This window comes from Sardina pilchardus, chromosome 7 (assembly GCF_963854185.1).
Source record: "Sardina pilchardus chromosome 7, fSarPil1.1, whole genome shotgun sequence".
Lineage (NCBI taxonomy): Eukaryota > Metazoa > Chordata > Actinopteri > Clupeiformes > Clupeidae > Sardina > Sardina pilchardus.
The window spans coordinates 21,610,595-21,631,069 of record NC_085000.1 but is presented as its reverse complement, the minus strand read 5'-3'; the positions used below and the strand labels follow the sequence as shown (position 1 = coordinate 21,631,069).

At 45.4% G+C, this 20,475-nt stretch overlaps 1 protein-coding gene across 1 annotated transcript; it reads left to right on the top strand.

Moving 5' to 3' along the window:
- Positions 1 to 200: 200 nt before the first annotated feature.
- On the top strand, positions 201 to 20,094 carry arhgap4a (Rho GTPase activating protein 4a). Its single transcript, XM_062541256.1, has 25 exons — positions 201 to 380; positions 5,264 to 5,453; positions 7,390 to 7,479; positions 8,250 to 8,421; positions 8,816 to 8,978; positions 9,224 to 9,286; positions 9,406 to 9,531; positions 9,841 to 9,969; positions 10,297 to 10,518; positions 11,243 to 11,341; positions 11,766 to 11,912; positions 13,112 to 13,196; positions 13,472 to 13,499; positions 14,330 to 14,438; positions 14,656 to 14,716; positions 15,049 to 15,126; positions 15,485 to 15,613; positions 16,022 to 16,127; positions 16,594 to 16,818; positions 17,162 to 17,217; positions 17,633 to 17,801; positions 18,070 to 18,147; positions 18,276 to 18,410; positions 18,877 to 18,949; positions 19,163 to 20,094. The coding sequence occupies exons 3-25, from the start codon at positions 7,413 to 7,415 to the stop codon at positions 19,301 to 19,303; spliced, it is 2,661 nt and encodes an 886-aa protein (XP_062397240.1). The 5' UTR covers positions 201 to 380; positions 5,264 to 5,453; positions 7,390 to 7,412; the 3' UTR covers positions 19,304 to 20,094.
- Positions 20,095 to 20,475: the final 381 nt, after the last annotated feature.

Below are 20,475 nucleotides of genomic sequence, written 5' to 3'. Positions count from 1 at the left end.
GATTGGATAGACGCGGTCTGCAATTTTACAGGCTAAACAACACCAGGCTGGATCGTGTCACGTGGAAGCAGACGATTTTCGTTTTTCAATTAATGTTCATAAGGCCTAACTAACCTGACTGACCAGAGTTCAAGTACGTTAAATGTAGGCTATGCCTGCCTATACCTGCAGGAAATAGCGTTGATGAAATATCCTACAGAAATATTTTCTAACTATAGGCCTACTTCACCACCATCAATCAATCATGGTCTATCCAAGAGCATGTCTTTGGGACCTCAGACGTCAATGTTTGAGGGTCAAATGGTCACGATGATGTGTTAAGCAAAAATCCAGAAGAACAATACTTAGTTGTCATTATTCAGTGACTCCTTTTGTAAAAGGTGAGTTTCAGGGGCAAGGAGGTTGTTGTAGTGTCAACAAAGTCATTTCAGATGGCAGAGGCAGGTTGACTGGAATAACATGCTGAGTTGGTTTTTCCACAGGCACGCAAGTGCCATTAGATTTGACCATAAACGTGACAGGTAAGGCATACAAGCACATATTTCCACAGTGGCAATTTTGTATCTTGTTGAGTTTGTTTTGCAGTTTTGTCTTGTGAGCACGGCCCGGCCCGGGCCTCGTTTCAAACCTGTCTGGGTTCACCACTCCTCACCGAGTGGAAAACATGACCACACAGGTAGGCTAGTAGCCTACTAATAAAATGTGCAAGATTAAATTTAGTGGTCTTAACCAGCAGTGTATGGCAAATGACAAATCCGCCTGCCAAGTCCATGTGCATTACATAAATTGCTCCAAATGAATACAGCTAGCAGTAATAATCTGTGTGATCACAATTGACCATATGGAGGTAGGCCTATTAGTGCGTATAGGCTAACTTAATCTTGCAATCAGTTTGCATTCAAGATTAAAATTAAACTGGTTTGCAGGTGGATCATGTTGTAACCTCTTGAACCATGGCTGGTCTTGTTAACATCTTCTGAGATTAAGGAGAGCTTTTAGTGTAGTGTTGCAGAGTAGGCCTACATTATTTGATGTCAATACAGGTATTTTTAATTCTTTGCCATACCACCTGCAGTAGATGATGACATTGCATACTTACCTCAGGCTGGACCTTTCTCGATCACCTCATTTCTTCACCACAAGGTTGCACTGTTGGGCTCCTATTTGCCATGTTCTGTGTCACAATCCATGGCAAGGTTTGTTATGTCATGTCTAAACACACTTTCTGCCCGTCCCTAGTTAAGTAGGTCTACCCTCATACTACTGGTCAAAAGTTTTGAAACACCTTCTCTTCTAGGTGTTGTTTAGTAAACAAAAAATGTTTCCGTACCACTTCAGCACTGTCTGAAACCATTCCCAGAGTCTAATGTTAAGGTGGTTGATGGAATGCCAAGATTGTAATTGCTGTCATCATGGCAAAAGCTGACAAAATACAGAGCCTAAAATATAACACATGTAAGCAAACAGCTTTACTTTTTTTAATTCCCAGTACCCTTATTCCACGTCTCTTAATTCATAGTTTTGTATACATTTCATGCAATGTATACATTTTCATGCAATACATTTTACGTGGAAGTGGTGTATATGCAAAGTATAAGGTGTGTGTGTGTGTGTGTGTGTGTGTGTGTGTGTGTGTGTGTGTGCATTTTACGTGGATGTGCAAATCAAAAGTGGTGGATGTGCAAAGAGAGAGAGAGAGAGAGAGCTTTCGATGGGGATGTGCTAGGCAGAATGGTTTATGTGCAAAATAGTGTGTGCTCCAGCATTTCATGTGCAAGAAAAAGTAGTACATGTGTAAGCTTTTAGTGCATGCAACCTATTCTTTATACAGTGCCTATAGAGAGTCATCATACCCTTTTAATATAAAAAATAGTTGCTTTTTTGTCTTACAGCCTGAAATCAAAACCCATTTTTTTAAAAAAAAAACTTTTTTCAGTTTTATTTACAAATTTAGCTGTACAACATAAAAATAATGAAAAGAGTAAACAGTTCTGAAAATTAATTAGAAAAAATAAAAACTAGAATAACAGGGTTGGAAAAGTCATCATACCCCTGACTTAATACTTTGTAGAGCTTCCTTTTGCTTTCATTACAGCCATCAATCTGTTTGGATAGATAGATAGATAGATAGATAGATAGATAGATACAGTAGATAGATACTTTATTGATCCCCAAGGGGAAATTCAAGAATATTAAAGGATATGTCTATTGTAGCTTTGCACACCTAGATTGGGGAATATTTGCCCTATCTTCCGTGCAGAATTGTTAAAATGCAGTCGAATTCTGTAAGGAACGGCGATGGACTGCTCTCTTCAAGTCAATCCACAGATTCTATAGGATTTAAGTCAGGGCTCTGACTCAAGGATATTCTCCGTCCTATCCTTAAGCCACTGCTTTGTTCTTTTGGCAGTATGTTTAGGATCATTGTCTTGTTGGAAGGTGAATGGCCTGCCCATCTTCAGCTGTCTAACAGAGGGACACAGGTTTTCCTCAAGAATTTGGGTGTACTTGGCAGCATCCATTTTCCCTTCTATCCTGACCAATTGCCCAGTATGGTGTGTTTTGGGTGGTGTACTGTGTTTGGTTTTCGCCAAACATAGCGGTTGGAGTTCAGTGCAAAAACACATCTGGAATATTCTGCTACCATGTGGAAAATGTTTTTTGGTCAGATGAGACTAAGATTGAACTTTTTCAGTCAAACAGGTCCGAACCAAGCAACAAACTTGAGTTTGTTTTAATCAAACTGAACAAGGCAGGTGTGAATACGCCTTAAGATTGAACTTATTGGACTGAGCTCCAGGCACTTACCAAACACAGTATGCACACCCAAACACACCATACCTATAGTGTAAAGCATGGTGGGGGCAACATTATGTTGTGGGGATGTTTTTCCCTGACTTAAATCCTATAGAAAATCTGTGGATTGACTTGAAGAGAGCAGTCCATCACCATTCCCTACAGAATTTGACTGAATTCTAACAATTCTGCATGGATGATGGGGCAAATATTCCCCAATCTAGGTGTGCAAAGCTATAATAGAGACATATCCGAACAGATTGATGGCTGTAATGAAAGCAAAATGAAGCTCTACAAAGTATTACATCGGGGGTAAGATGACTTCCAACCCTGTTATTCTACTTTTTAATTTTTTATTAATTTTCAGAACTGTTGACTTTTTTTTTCATTGTTTTGATGTTGTACAGCTAAATTTGTAAATAAAACTGGAAAATATTGTTTTTAAGATGGGTTTTGATTTCAGGCTGTAAGACAAAAAAAGTAACTTTTTGAAAAGGGTATGATGACTTTCTATACAGTGTATGGCCTAGGGGGCATCTCCTAAGAAAATATGTTTGATATGTACATAGCCTCTTCCTGAAGATTTAGGCAAGTTAGTTAATGTAGAAGAAGATGAATATATATCCCTCTAAAAGTAAAAAAAAAAACAATACAAATGGATTGATTCTGAAATCTGTCAACGAAAGGGGAAGGGAGAAGATCATAAACAAAACTCAGGGGCTTAGAACTTAGCCATGTCCAGTATACCTGTAATAATTGCATATTTCAGAGACTGAAGCTGACAACAATGGTGTAGCATTAATTTACATGTCTTTTCACCTTGAATGGCAGTAATCTCAAGTGGTCTTGCGCAGGAAGGAAGTCAGCACAGGAAGGAGGGAGGTTGAGACGGGTGAGGGGTGAGTGTCACAGAAGTGCCTCAACAGGACAAGAGCCACCATACAGTAGAATGCTTAGGCTCTTACTGTTTTCACAATCAATGGTAAACCTTTGCTGCTTCAATCGCAGTCCAACTATTGCAGCTTTTTTTCCCAAGTCTTCGCATTCCTTCATATGTGAACAAAATGACGCCTACTGTAGCTTTTTTTTTTTTTTTTTTTTAAATGTGTATTGTTTCCATTGGTGTGGTGCTTGTTGGCCTATAGATTAGTCAGAGCTCAGTTGTTGTCACACATTTGGCCGTGCAGGCTGCTGTGCAGCACGTTGCTGGTGTGCTTTTTCTGCGTTGCACGGCGCTCTCGCTGTAGCTCCACACTTCCCCTTTCGCCACCAGCTGCGCGCAGCACGGAGTAGTCGTCTCGCACCGTCACGGAGAATGACACGGGGGAGTTTGGAAGATGTTTAATCTCATCTCCCTGAAATGTCAGCTGCTACACCAATTCAAAAAGTGGCGTAGACAATGACACACTTGAATTGTACCGTGGTGTGTCGTAACCCCCCCTAAGTTAGATTGAGTACTACTTTAATTTGGAGCAAGGAGAGCTCTCTCTCTCTCTTCAGAAAGGCTCAAACACACAGGTTTAGAAAACGTTTTAATTGCAATCTTTAATGAAGTTTTAAGTTGTGTTGATTTGGTTGGTCTATGACAGCAATGCAAACCGGTGTCAGTCTGGAGTGCATGGTTCAAGGAAACCCACTTTTGAGTAGTCTCGCAAACTACCCTGTCTCAACCAATAGCGAGGCTGACCTCAAGAAGAGGGGGGAAAATAGTCGTAGAAGAAAAAGAAGAGCCAGGTGTCTATGCATCCTGTAACTCAGCTGGCTCATTGGATCCCTATTCCTGGTCTAATTGGTGATGAAATAGAGAGAGAGAGAAAAAACGAAAGAAGGCCTGCACTTACTAGTTCCACCGGCTACACTCTGATAGACAGTGACTAAGCACATGACTCATCATTACACCATACCTTGTGCGTTATGTGTTAAGTATCCTGATGTCTTTGGCTACAGTCTGCTACAATGTATAAGTGAGAGACTCCCATATGATATGTGTGGCGCGGCTGGTCCTGGCAACGAAACAGCAATTATGATGTATAATGTTAATGCTATGCAGAATACACATTAGAGGAGATATTAGTGAGGGGGTGTGTGCCATGACATGATGGGGCACTTTGCTATTAGTCATAATGTTTTATGGACTCAATTCCCAGGGACCTCAGTGAGTGTAAAACTACATACTTTTAGCATGATGTCATTTCCCCTGACAAGATCTGCTTAGTGACTACATGTTGTGCGAATGTGTATGAGATACTATATCAGTGATGTGGCTTTAGAAGGAGATTAGCCGTGTAGCGGCACACCGGCCAAGTAGAGTGGAGGAGAACCAGATATTAGTGTAGTGCTGCCTGTCTCTGGCAGTCTCATGCTGCAGGGACAGTCGAGAGATAGAGAGAGAGAGATCGAGAGAGGGAGGGAGGGAGGGAGTAAGAGAGGGAGGGGAGGTGTGACCTAACACTCTCGGTTCTCTCAGGAGCCGGCAGTAGCTGAGCGCAACGATCAGAGGGCGAAGCAGGCAAAAATAGAGCAGGAAAGCCCTTTCTCCTGGCGTGCACATGTGTTTTGGCATTCTTTGAGCATCGACTGTGTCGTCCGGGATGAGTAGGCCTTACCTGAGGGATTACCATTGAGAGACAAGAGGAAGTTTTGACATCTTAGTACTGGTAAGTTTTAATGTATCATTTGTCAGTTCATTTATGCTCCATATTGATGTTTCTGTGGAGATATACAGTATACAGTGGATGTACACTACTGTCTGGGTGGTGGGGGGGTGTATTTAACTGTAGCCTACTGTAAAAGGATTATTTTATTTCAGTGGTATTGAGATGAGTAGTAGTAGTCACCTCATAGAATTTTTTATTTGGCATTTAGACATGTATGCTATGGAGAGCGTACAGTACTGTATGTGCCCCACGAGACTGTGTGCCTATTAAACCATTCTGTCCAGATGGCAGTAAAATCCCACTTAAAGCCTGGATGAGTTATGATGTGCTTTTATGGTACACTGATGCTATGGTGACCCAGTCGTGAGGGAGATAACGCACATCAGCAGGAAGGCTGTGCTGCTGCTGGCTGGCTGGCAGGAATCACAGAGCTGGCATGAAGTGGGCAGGGGGTGAGGGGGGGGGATTATAGGCAGAGATGCTGCCCGCAGGCTGGCCTCAGCATTCATCTCAGAACCTCTTTATTTGAAGCCACAATAGTGTGGCGTATTGTTCTACTCTCATACTTTCTTTTTTGTTCATCAAATGGGTCTTTTTTGCACTTGGTTGTCAAAAGGGGAAGTAGTGGAGAGAAGGGCCGGGGGGATGACTGAGCGAAAGGGCAGTAAAGCTGACACACCACAAGTATGAGTATGAGTTTGTGTGTGTGTGTGTACACGCCGGCCAGGTCCTGATTTGTTCACGGTTGCACCCCACCCTGCCTCCGAGCGCCGGAAGCTTGGTCACCTTCCCTTTTCACTTTAAAAGTGTAGCGCTCCTCGCCTTGAGGTGCTGAGCCAGAGAGGACATCATGCAGAAGCCAAAAATACTGCTGATGGCTAAGACACTGCCGCGCTGACAGCAGGCCTCATTCAATATTGATCTCATCGGGGTTTTGAGTAGAAGGTCACTGCGAGAGAGTCCAAGGCTGTACACAGAGCCACCGCTTGTGCTGTGTTTTTTTTTTTTAAGTATATTTTTTTGGGCTTTTTTGCCTTTATTTGTAGAGGACAGTGAAGGGTGAGACAGGAAGTAAGTGGGAGAGAGAGATGGGGTGGGACTGGGAAATGACCGCAGGCCGGACTCAAACCTGGGTCCCCGTGGGCACTCGGACCCGTATGTGGTATGAGCGCTGTAGCCTGCTGCGCCACAGCGCTCCCCTTGTGCTGTGGTTTTTGCCTTAATAACCCACTGTGCGCATACAGTGTACAGTAGGCTGGCTAGGCCTCAGCCCTAGTGACCTGGCTTTGGCTTTGACTTTGACTTTCACTGGAAGTGTGCGGAGGCCTCCTGCAGCCGTGCCCGTCTGCAGCACCTGCAGTTCTGAGGACAACCCCCCCCCCCCCACACACACACACACACTTCTGTTGTTTCTACCCATGCATGCGCGGGCGCTATAATTAGCCTGGCACGCTGAAATTCTGCAGCTTTGCTCATCGTGGCTGACATGGTACACTGCACCCTGCGCGAACGAGCCCGACTTCACACTCAAACACCCCCCTCCCTCCCTGCTTCCGCTGTTGACGGGAAAACCTCCCCTGATTTTAAGAAGATACTTGATGGCTTCAAATTGGGGGTTTGAGTTGTGTGATCCCTGAGTGTGGAGTTAAATTTAGAGCCAGTAAAACACAGTTGGCATGCTGCAAATTCCTCCAGTCTGCTCGAGGTTGTTCCAGCGGCAGCTTTTGCAACTAGAGTGCAGCGTGCAGGGGCAATACCTACATAAATAGACCCCAGGAATGAAGCCCCAGTCTGGAGTTGGTGCAGGACAATAGCCCGGTTATGCATGTTGTCGTATATGCCCATTCACAAGAAGGCATAGGAAGTGGGTCTGAGCTGCAGACGCTCGGAGGAATGGCTGAGTGTATATCTCTGAACTGTCACCTCTTCAAACCAGAGTTCGAGCCCGTCACTGGACCCATGGCTTCGCACGTGAAACTGAAGAGAGACAAAGTGGGCGCACAGGACTACGACGCCCAAATCAAAGGTACGGTGTCTGTGTCTGTCACGCTTTTCATGGGGTCTCCTCTCTCATTCATCTGTGCTCTGGTCTCATTCATTTGGTTGTTTAATGTGTCTCCACGATGTAAACTAAAATAGAATGTAACACCCCTCCGTCTCTTTAAATATACTCGGCTCCCCTTGTCAACAGAAAGGCTTCTGCCACGTGATTTACAGTTGATCTTGTCATCTTGTATTAATAGAGCTCTCATCTTAAAACGTGATCTCTGACTTCAAATCACTTTCGTTCACTGCTGCGCTGTCAACTATTCTAACTCCAAAGCCCATACAGATAAATCACTCTAAAGAATGAATTTCTGTTTCTGGTTGTGGACTGGAGTGGTTTCTCTGGGACGTGTCCATGAGTGTTATCATTTGGAACACAAACACTATAGTAGCTTTTGCTGTGATTTTAAGTCATTTTAGTTCCATGATCTACTTTCATTTTCCTTTCCAAAATGGAAACTTTGCTTTCATCAGCTTTCTAAGTAGCTATTGGTCATCCCCGTGACTTCCACCACTCCAAGCATTACCACAAAAATTCAACTTATAGTAAATGTGAAAGAAAATGAACCTTTATCTGGATCAGTCTCTTTCTCCCCCTCTATTTTGTTATGTCTCTCTCTCTCTCCCTCTCTCCCTCTCTCCCTCTCGCACTCTCCCTCTCTCTCTCTGTCCCTCTCGCGCTCTCTCTCTCCCTCTCTCTCTCCCTCTTCTCTCTGTCTCTCTCTCTCTCTCTCCCTCTCTCTTTCTCAGAGGTGCGTTCTCAGCTGGTGGAGCAGCTGAGGGTATTTGACCAGCAGCTGGAGCAGAAGACTCAGGTGCTGCAGGACCTGAGCGACTACCTGCGTCGGCGGGGTGAGATCGAGGCCGAGTACGCGCGCTCCCTGGACAAGCTGGCCGACCGCTACAGCTCCAGGATAAAGAGGTACAGCGCAGAGCGTGCAGTTCAAGGCGTCCGTTATCAAAATGGCTAGTTGAATTAGTTTGCTGTGAATTGGGCCCTTTGTGCGCGGCTTGGCCTCTATATTTATCTGCTAAGTGAGCTGTGAGACCTTGAGAGTTGCTCTACTTCTCTCGCGGTTTCTGTTTTCTCTATTTCTGTTAACTGGTTGTTCTCCAACTTCTGCTCACGTTACTTACCTACTACCTATTTTTTCTCTCTCTGTTTTCTCTCTCTCTCTCACACTCTCTTGCTCTCTTTCTCTTACTTCTGCTCGTTTCACTTTGTCTTGCTCTCCCCCCCCTCTACTCTCGCTCTCTCTCTCTCTCTCTCTCTCTCTCTCTCTCTCTCTCTCTCTCTCTCTCTCTCTCGCTCTCAGGAAGGAGCAGAGTGGTCAGTCGGTTCTGCAGTGTTGGCTGGTGCTCCTCGGTCAGACCCGGCAGGAGAGCCGTGACCACAGCATCATTGGCGACATGTGCAGCACCAGTCTGCCCCAGAACCTGTCCCTGTGCCTGGAGCACACGCAGCGCTTAGCCAAACGGGTACGGACACGCACGCCTCCCCCACCTCCACCTCCACCACAACCACCACCACCACAACCACAAACAGCAACTCAACTCCGCCCTACAGTCAGCACTCAGTAGGGTGCCATTTTGGGTTCCTGGTGTTCCCTGTGTACTCCCCCCAAGGCGACGCTTCAGAGTTCAACGTGTATTTCTCTCCTAATCTCTCATTAGTCCCTCAAAATCGTCTCTTATTTTCTCTTTTTCTGGTATTTTGTCTCCAGACGAGAGAGGCCTGCAGTATGGTGCAAGAGGAACTCCTCAAGGTCACCACGGAGATGCAGACCGTAAGATCCCGCTTTCCGCTGCGTCGTGCGACGGCCGGCCGGCCGCCTGGCCGGCCTACGTGTCAACTCGCAGCGCACATAACGCTATTTCTGCTTTTGTTGTGTTGGTTGAATTGCAGACGTTGAAGACCTACCACCAGTACCACACAGAGTTTCTGTCTGCAGAGGGGAAACTGAAGGAGGCAGAGAAGCTGGAGGAGAAGCAGAAGGGGGTTGCCAGAAAAGTGGAGAAGCTGATTGAGAAAGTACAGCACCACATCACTTATCCTGGCTCCTATCTTTGTCACACAGGGGCCTGTTGAGACACACATGGCCTAGAGAAGACTAGATAGTAGCTTTTTGGATGTAACTTTTCAGTGGGCGATAAGGTTGCAGGGTGTGTGAATTGTTTTCGTTTTTTTTTTTTTTTTCCAACTGAGAGTGCTGCAACCACCTCTTTCAGCTCAGCATGTGACATTGTACCAATACGTTTGCGTGGGTGTTTTACAGAATGCCACAGAATGGTATGACTGTACAAATCCTGATGTGTGTGTGTTTGTGTGCTTTGTGTGCAGAGACAGGGGAAAGTTCAGGAAATACAGTTCAAGTGCACTAAAGCCCGCAATGACTACCTGCTGAATCTCGCTGCTGCCAACTCCTCAATGAACAATTATTACCTCCAAGACATCTCTAATCTCATCGATGTGAGTGCCCCTCGACTGATACCCTGCTTTCCTGTAGAAGTAGGGCCTACAGTACAAAACGATGCCTTTTCTCCATCTGTTCACTTTGTACTATTAAAACGCACATACAATTTCAGTTCATACCTTACCATAAAAGGTACAGTACGTGCCCCATTTTTACGTCGTGCTCCATCAGTTTGGTCCGTTGACAGTTGGAAAAAAAAAAAAGAAATGCTGAAGTGTGCTGTGTGTGCTGTGTGTGCTGTGTGTGTGCTGTGTGTGTGCTGTGTGTGTGTGTGTGTGTGTGTGTGTGTGTGTGTGTGTGTGTGTGTGTGTGTGTGTTGTCAGTCGAGCGATGTGGGTTACCACCCATGGGTGGCGCGGGTGCTGCGGAGCTTCGTGTCGGGCCAGACCCGCGTGCAGCAGAGCCTGGGCAGCCAGCTGCAGCAGCTGAGTGGCGCGGTGGCCACCCTGGACCAGGTCAAGGACCGGGACATGCTGCTGCAGGCCCACGACAGCACCTTCTGCCTGCCCCTCAGCTTCAAGTACCTGCCCCATGAGGGAGACCCGGTGAGACTGCCTCTGTCCTATCTGTGTCTACCTCTGTTTCTGTCTCTGTCTCTGTCTCTGTCTCTGTCTCTGTCTCTGTCTCACACAGTGTTCTTGTGTTCTCGTGCAGTTTGGATTTCGCTTTCTCTTGGGGATTTTTTTTTTTAACCATCTTTAACCATCTCTTTTGTCCTGCTGTCTTCACACCTGTCTTTAGTCTGCTTGTGTTTTGTTGTGGCTGAGCTGCAAGTGGATGTTATGGCTGATATCTGTGTTTGTATTTTCTGTCTGTCTGTCTGTCTGTCTGTCTGTCTGTCTGTGTGTGTGTGTGTGTGTGTGTGTGTGTGTGTGTGTGTGTGTGTGTGTGTGTGTGTGTGTGTGTGTGTGTGTGTGTGTGTGTGTGTGTGTGTGTGTGTGTGTGTGTGTGTGTGTGTGTGTGTGTGTGTGTGTGTGTGTGTGTGTGTGTGTGTGTGTGTGTGTTTTTTTTATTTAGTTTTTATTAGGGACCATGTACAATTTCAAACATAAATGTTGCCATTTCATGCATTGTACCAGAGTTAGCCTAGGGCTAATTTACATCTGCAGTCCCTGGCAGGACATAATAAAAGTAATATAAAACATACAGACATACAAAAGTTCAACCCCCTACAGTACTACACCTCAATCTCTCATTCCCGCACACAACACACACTCACACTCACAGTGTGTGTGTGTAGCTGATTTGACTTTGTGTTCCTCTGTCCAGGTGTGTGACGTCTGTGCAGATTGTGACATGCAGGATGAGCTGGAAACTCGTTGGAGACAGCTGGAGTCCAGACTGGACACTTTCAAGGACACAGAAGGGGTACTCGCATGCAAACTACATGCACCGTCCCTCACATTTACATTTATATTTGCATTTATTCATACAACACATGTGTTTATCCAAAGACACTTACAAAATGAGCAATAACATTCAAGACGTCTACATTGCAAAGGAGATTTTGGGCTAACAATAAATACTACTACAATGCAGATTCAACAGTGAATCTCTTACTGTTTTCTCTGACATCATCTACTTTTAAGATGACACAATTTGAACTCATCATATACTGTATATACACTATACAGTAGGCTACCGGAAACAAACAAACCCACAGAAAGCCTCTCGTGCACGTAACCTATTGTCTTTCAGTTTTATGTAACCACAACATACATGTTTTTTTGGTTTTGTTTTGTGTTTGGGTTTTTTTTTTTTTTACATTTTCCCCTTTCTCTGTGTTGGCCAGATCAGCAAGACACTACAGGACGCTCGCTCGATCATGCTCACCTTTATTGGTGACGAGGACTTGGGTGCTGCCCAGGACCAGAGTCAGGAGCCCAGTTTAGCCAAACGCAGAGCGAGTCTGCAGGAAACCGAGGGTGCCTACTTCGCAGTGAGTGGACGAAGTTTTCTTCTGTATAGATGACTGTTCCTTCAATAAATGCGCTGTTCTTTACCTCTAATGCACTGTGCTTCAGAATGATAATTGAATGTGTCAGTCATAGAAATGATAAGACATCTCTTGTTATACTTCTAATTGGGACACCACCGAAATTTTAAGTAGTTTATGTTTGGTCTTGCCAAATGAAATCTGCTGTGATACATGCATATGGGATCTGTATGCATGCTGCTGAGACAAGGATGAGGACGAGGTTCAGGCACTCATTGACTGATTTATTACCAGTGAACATGCCTCTGTTGTTCAGAGGAAACAAAAATAGATAGATAGATATTGCTGTAAATTTGCAACAGGTCTAAGCAGGAAATGCTCTGGAGGAGATGGATGAAGGTGAAGCGCATGAAATGTTTCACAGCTACCTGCTCTAGATCTTTTAGATCAGACTGTGCAGAGTGTAGATGCTGGCAGCTGGTCCACAGTTTGTGTTTGTTTGTTGAATGTCATTTCCTGCTTCCTGGCTAAACTGAACTGATTATAGCTTAAGGTGACCAAATTTTCAGTTCAGATGCGTAAATGCCTCCAAAATATGTCATGTTTTTATCTTTGTAATCTTAAAACAGGGACACTGACCTTACCATTCATAATTTAAGCGGTTTATCTTAGCCTAGTTCTCCTAAATTGCAAGGGAAGTGATAAACAAAGTATTCTTCTCTGATCAGTGATCACAAAGTAGCTGAGATCAAGAACATTCATAACTTTTGAAAATCAGCTGTAACAATCAGGTACCGCCCACACACTTCACCCAAATGAAGGCCTCCTACATGACTCACCCTCCTATTCTAGCTGTTAGTAACACACAGTACATCCCAAGGGCAAATGTCTTGTCTCAAATATTGTTTCTTTGTCTCACAAGAAATAGAAACCAGCTCTTATTGCGATCTCGCTTGTCTCTCTCAAAGTACGAGAAAATAAGCCAAGATTATAATAGGTTGAGTAGAAAAGCACAGTATTTTGAGATCTGAGATCTTAAATTGGACTGAGACAAGAGTAGGACTATTTCTCACTTTCACACTTTCGTTTCACTTTCACCTTGGACATTCATGCCGATATGAACAGATGTATCTGGTTGATTGAAGAAGTTAACTGTGAATTCAAGAGACAGCCTAATGGTAAAAATGCATCTCCTGTTTTAGAAAGTGAAGGACCAACTCCATTTCACCTCCATGATCTCCAAACTCCAAGCCAAGCATGACCTTCTACAGGAGGCCTTACAGAAAGGTACCATCACAGCGGTGATCCTAGCACACTACTTCACTGACCCTGTCCATTTGTCTGGCTCTCTGGGGCACTGTACCGAGACCTAGCTCTGTCGTACTGCACCACAGCATTTCTCATTTCACAAATCACTAAGAACTCCTGGAACCCTATTTTTGAGTATCCAGTAGCTTTAAACCACAGTTCCGCTTTTTGGACCTCACTGTTAAAGTTTCTGTTACTGTTTATGCCAAACTAATCATTTCTCTTCCCACTGTTTCCTCTCTCTCTTTCAACAGCCAAGGCTAATGGTGGGAACGATGCCAGGTTTGTTAGCAAAAGACAAACTCATTTTGTTTTTGTATTTGTAGTACTAATCCAAAACAATAATATACAAAATATTAGATTTTTTGCTTGCTCAAGTAATGTCATTTCCTTATTACAGTGTTTTTAGCTGGCGGTTTTAACTGTTCTGGGTGGGTTAAAAAAAAAATGCTACCTTATCAGATCTAAAATATTTTCATAGACTTTATTTCTATATCAGTCATTGCCATGGATATAGGCCGTGTGTATGTGACTGGTCATTTTAGACATAATTTTAGCGGTAAATGGAAGTAGGCTACAACCCTGAATATTTGAAGTAGGATATGGATTCACTTACATTGAGACAAAATGGGACAGAAACCCTAGTGTGCAGCGTTCCCTGAATTTCTGACACATGAGAGAAAATGCCACATGGAAACAAAGCACCCCTGTCAAAGGCAAACCTGTCCAGTACTTTGAAAGGTGACTCAGGAGTTGAAGACTTCACAAATGTAATGGTGAGCGAACATGAGCATGTTCCAATCATGTAGACCTTGAGGCACTTTGCACGTTTTAACATGCACTTCACCATAGCTCATCGTATTCGTTGGCTTGAACTCTAAAAAATAATATATCGGTCACGCCTTAATGAACATGGGGAGTTGTGGGTCCCAAAGCAACAACATTTAAGATTCACTGCCCAATTAGGTATTTCAGATGGTTCCAATATTTAACACGGGGGGAGGAGTTAAACCATTTTGACAAGCAGGTGGCGGGTAAAGTTAGCACTGTTGGACCACAGTTGAGCCATTTCCTCATGTCAGTCACACCTGTGTCTGTGTTTTATCTGTCAGCATACGCACTAGAAGGTCTCTGAGAAACCAGCGAAGCAATCGAAGGAGTCATTCAGGAGCTCAGGTGGACCAGAAGCTCTTCACCGGAAACCTGCTCACCTTCATCCAGGTACACCATTGCATGCCATGCAGCAGACCAAATGAGTGGAAATATCTTTGGAGAATCATCTTTAGTGGTTGGAAGATTTAGTATAACATATGTAATGTTTGTATCACACAGACATGTGTGAAAGCTTCTCAGGAACACATCCAGCATTGGTCTGTCTTAGTCCTACTGTATGTGTCCTAACATAATTGCGGCTTGCTATTTTGCATCTGTACCCTAGGCCTCCAAGCAGGACATCCCTATTGTGGTGAAGAGCTGCATTCGTTTCATCAACCTGAACGGTAAATCAACCATGACAACCCCCCCGGAAAAAAAAACAAAACGTTTTAGTCAGAAAAAGGAAGTGCCCCTGTGCCACTTATCCTGCTAGATAGTTCTCTGCATCTTTTTGCCTCTCCTTCCTGCTTGTACTTCCTCTCGACGTTTTGTTTGTTTGTCCTTTAGCTCGCTCCTCTGATCTCTTCCTCTCCTCTGTTGTGTCATGTGTCTGGCTAATCTCAGTGCCTGTGCTTCTGCTTTTTACCTTGTCTGTCTCCCCCTGTATACATCCACACTCCACCACCACTACCCCCTCCTGCCCCCCCCCCCCCCCCCCCCCCACGTCCTGTGTCAGGTTTACATCACGAGGGCATATTCCGTGTGCCTGGTCTGCAGCTGGAGATCAACTCGTTGAGAGATGCCTTTGAGAATGGTATGGACATTAAGTCTTCATCACTCTATCTCATTGTCAGTGCAGTTATCTTGTTAGTGTTTATTCACACTCCTTACCTCTTTCTCTGCTGTGTGTGTGTGTGTGTGTGTGTGTGTGTGTGTGTGTGTGTGTGTGTGTGTGTGTGTGTGTGTGTGTGTGTGTGTGTGTGTGTGTGTGTGTGTGTGTGTGTGTGTGTGTGTGCGTGTGTGTGTGTGTGTTTAACTGCGTGTGCGTGTATGGGTGTGCCTGTGCGTGTGTGTATGTGTATGAGTGTGACTGTGTGTGTGGGTGTGGGTGTGCCTGTGTGGGTGTGCCTGTGTGTGTGTGTGCGTGTGTGGGTGTGCGTGTGTGTGTGTAGGTGATGACCCGCTGGCAGATGGCGTATCAGACATCGACTCTGTGGCCGGCGTGTTGAAGCTGTACTTCAGAACTCTGGAGCAGCCTCTGTTCCCTGAGGAGAGCTTTAGCCAGCTGATGGAGTGTGGCTGTAAGGCTCGTCCAACACACACACACAGACACACAGACACGCACACTCTCTCTCTCTCTCTCTCTCTCTCTCTCTCTCTCTCTCTCTGTTTCTCTTTCTCTCAGACACACACACACACCTTTACTCTTCACCTCCGTATAAGGCCTTACTGGTTCATCTGTCACTTGACTCTCTCGGTTTCATTCCTATGGATTAGCTAAAGGTTTTCATTTTAGTTGAGACATTAAAAAACAACAGAGCTAAATTCACATGTCAGTGCTGCTTTCAAGAAGAATAGCTCTTTCACTATTCCTTAATCTTGTCAGTTTTTTTTCTCAGAATTCTTTCAAATTCTGTTTGATGGATAATGTCGGTGTCGTTTTGATGTGGCGTGCTAAATCACTGTTTGATCTCTCCTCCTCTATGAAGTAATTGAGAATGAGTCGGAGAAATGTGAGCAGATCAAGGCGGTCATATCTTCCTACCCCGAGCCTGTCATCGTCGTCATGAGATACCTCTTTGCATTCCTCAATCAGTGAGTAGTATGCCAGCACTTCCTGTCTTTCACTCTGTTTCTGTACGTGTCACTCAGTGAGCATCAAATACATGCCTGCACCACACCCCTCAACTTGTGGTTAAACACTCGATGTACACACGCTGTAAAAATAGACGATGTGTTACACAAGCATCTGAGCCAAGCTCAGGCTGTAGGTTCTATAGCGTACAGTAGGTCCCATAGCTGTCTCTTTCCAACAGGTGTCATTTAAAGGTTTAAGTGTGAAGGCTCTGCCAGGCCTTGGCTCTGTCTTCTCTGATGAGTCAGATGGTTTGACCCTGTAGTTCTCCTTTTGTGGTGTGGGAAAAAACTGTATTGCTGGCATGGTAACACTCAGACACTTGTTCATGATGGGGGAGGATGGGGCCATCGGCAGCCTGCTCCGTGTCTCAGTCTCAAGTGTGTGTGTGTGTGTGTGTGCGCGTGCTCCTGCCTCCCCCTGCAGTGTGTCCCAGTACAGCGACGAGAACATGATGCAGCCCTACAACCTGGCCGTGTGCTTCGGGCCCAGCCTGATCCGCGGCCCGGAGGCCGGCGACGCCTCGGCCCTGCAGCAGATCAACGCGCTGGTCAAGAGCATCGTCGTCCAGCACGAGAGCATCTTCCCCGGGCCGGCCGAGCTCACGGGCCCGGCCTACGAGAAGTGCATGACCCTGGAACAGGACGACTGGTGGGACATCTCTCTCCCGTCTATCTCCATCTATCTCCACTAGCAACACCACCATCCACCCACATCCCATAAACACTGAGCTCATGTGTAGGCACAGTTCACACCTCAAAACACTGCGTATGTCTCTGTGTGTTCCTGTTAACCTCCTGTTAGCATCCCACGCTTTATGGAAAGAAGTTATGAATAATCACTGACCCGAGTGAACAAACATAACAGTAACATGCTAGTAAGATGATGGAGGGTTTGTCATCAAGAAATTATCTGTAAGGAGAAGATAAGTGACAAATGGTATGCAGTAAAGTGTGTGTGTGTGTGTGTGTGTGTGTGTGTGTCCTCCTCTTAGTGAACCAATTGTTGACGAGGCAGAAGGAGACCTCGACACCTCCTCAATGAAAGAGGGTAAGGCGGAGCACACTTAAGGGCCGTTCACAACAACAACGATAACTATAAACAAATAGCACTCTCGTTAATATGAATGACAACGTTCACACATAAACTATAACGATAACGACATGAAGAACGATATCGTTGCTGATCATTTTCAGAGCGATTTTGAGATCGATAAAAAGCTAACAGCCAATCAGAACCCAAAATATTTTAGCCATCACATTCATTAACATGAGGAGAGACTTTTCTTATCGTTGGCCAGTGTGGACGCTTTTATCGATATGGTTATAGTTATCGTTATCGTTATAGTTATCGTTCTTGGTGTGAACGGCCCTTTAGTCTTAAATAATAAGAGATTGTCCTTCGGTTCTGCTCTGTGGGAAGATATCCACACACTCTATTCACTGACTGTTTGTTTGTTTGTTAGAGCTGGAGGCGGTTGCACTTTTCGACTACACTGCCCGCTCCCCCACGGAGCTGTCCTTCAGAAAGGGAGAGCACCTCGTCCTCCACAGCAAGCCCTCAGACGAGTGGTGGAAGGGAGAGTCCAACGGCATCAAGGGGCTCATACCACACAAGTACATCAGTGTCACAAGGTAACACAGGAACTTCCTCTTCAGATCTGCTCTCTCTCTCTTTCTTTCTCTCTCTTTCTCTCTCTCTTTCTTTCTTTTTTTTCTTTCTTTCTTTCTTTCCCTCTCTCTCTCTCCCTCTCTCAAACTACCTTTTACTTGAGTCTCAGGTCAATTTTTTGAGTGGATTTGTATGTCATATCCTTATCCTTATCAAACTCTTGACTGTCTTACTCAACAGTTTCTCTCTCTCTCTGTATCTCCTCCCCCCCTCCCCCATCTATCTAAGTAGCAGTCTGGAGGCTACTAAAAGAGCATCTGATAAGAGAAACAGCACTGGAGACCTTGACGATGTGGACCAGAGCCCACGGTAATGCACTGCACTGCACAACTCCTCACAGTGCCAGTCGTCTGTTCCACACTGTGTGTGTGTGTGTGCTTCCCACCTCACTGTCCCTCCCTCTTGTCCCCCCAACCCCCCCTCTGCTCTCCGTGCAGACTCAAGGCCAGCCGCGAGCGAGCCGGGTCACTCGGGGTCAGTGGCGCCCACGGAAAGGCCTCCCTGCCGCTGCCAAAGTCCCACATCATCGTCCGGCCAGCCAAGTCCCCAGATGCCTTTCGGAAGCATTTACAGTACGTGTTTGTAAACATGGCCACTTATCTCGGCCTCGGACATTATTTTTTCAGCGCCTGTTGCATTTTTTGCAACCACTGCAGTTGAAAACTTTCAAAAAAAAAGAGAGAGAGAGAGAGAGAGAGAGAGAGAGAGAGAGAGAGAGAGAGAGAGAGAGAGAGAGAGAGAGAGAGAGAGAGAGAGAGAGAGAGAGAGAGAGAGAGAGAGAGAGAGAGAGAGAGAGAGAGAGAGAGAGAGAGAGAGAGAGAGAGAGAGAGAGAGAGAGAGAGAGAGAGAGAGAGAGCGCGGTTTAAGCATTTTTTGTCACATGATGTGGCTCACTCTGTTCCTCTGTGCTGAAACAAGCTGGTCTTTCATTTGTGTTTGTGTGAAGCTGTTGTGGGTTGTGGGGACAGGGCGAGGCCCCTGATCTTGTATGGTCACGGTCTTGTGTGTGACATTGGTCTCTTTGTCTCTCGCCTTAAGAGCACAGGGCCGAAAGTCCTCTGGAGAGGAGCTGCCAGGCAGTCTCGACAACACAGTCATTAAGGTGGACAAAGTAAGAGTTTTGTTTTGCATACGTGTGTTTTGGAAAAACACAGTAATATTTCAAAGACATAATTGCCAGTTATGGATTATCACGTTTTTCCCCTCTTACCCTCTCTTTCTTTCTCTTTTTCACTCACTCTCATCCTCCAACACCCCCCCCCCCCCCCCCCTCTGTCTCTTCCCCTCTACACACACACACACACACACACGCACGCACGCACAGGAGGTGTGTCAGCAGATGAACAATGTCTTCCACGAGCTCCTGTCCCGGCATCCCATCATCGATCCCCCCGTCTCCAATTCGCAGACCCCTCAGAAGAGGACGGGCTTCGGGCGGAAAGGGCGAGATCAGCAGCACAGATAGCCCCCCCTCGCTCCAACTCACCAGAGGAAGGCCGCTGTGGAGGGGAGCCACTAAAGCTAGCCGACAGAAAAGAGGAGCGCACATTTCGCATGCACCAAGAAAAGGGAACTTGGTAACAAAGGTCAGCTTTTTTAGAAACTGAACCGACATGCAAGAGTGTGACTGTTTCATTTGTTCAGCAGTACCGACCGGCCTGAACTGGAAGTGTTTCTTTTTTCGTGCGCAGTAGATCTGTGTGAAGGGGAATGGGAGTGGACCCCCGTCCCTTGAGTGACACCCAGTGGTCGTCTCTGTGTACTGAAAATGCAAAGACCGTAGAGAATTAGTCTAGTCACTGGCTCAGGCAACTTAATCAGCTGGAGAACTGTCTCCTGCATTCACAGGCACGTCCATAAGACCGTTATGCTGGTTGCAACCCTATCAGATGCTCCAAACCACCCCATTGTGATGAGGGTTATGTCAAGCGCCTGTTGTGTGGTGTAGACCTAGGCCCTCAATGTAATGGAGGCTATATTGAGCACGCAGTGGTTTGGTGGCTTTGACTCCTGTCTGTGACACTTGGATGACCTCAGAGCAGTCAGATCATCTCTGTAGTCTTTTTTTTTGTTTTTTTTTACGACACCACTTCATGAATACTCAGTTGAGATTTATAACTCCCAGTGCCATGTGCTGGATCCAATGCAATACTGTATTTTTCTGGAAAAATTAAATGATGTGGATTGGAATTGGTTGTACCAGTCTGTAAAAAGGAAAGTTTTGAAATAAATTGGGAGTATTTATATTTGCATGCAGCCCTCTTGGGACTTCTCTAAAAACAAACCGCTGTTTCTTCTGACTCACAGAAAATGTGTAACTGCACAGTCATACATGCAAGTGTGACTCAAGTGGATCTTGACCTCACTGACCGGTCAGCTGTCAGGGAAGGTCAGTGCTTGCGACAATCGAGTCGATGATGAGTTTTTCGGGGTTTTTTTTACTTTGTCTTGGGAAAAGAAAGTTCACAACATCCTTATTTGCATAATTAACTTCCTCCAGAAGAAAAAGACAAGTATGACACAGGAAATAGCACAGTATGCACACTACAATAGGGTAGGGAAGCCTGCAATTAGAATTTGCGAGAAATACTGATATCCGTCTGTCACTCCCCTTTCAAGCCTGGACAGACTAATCAA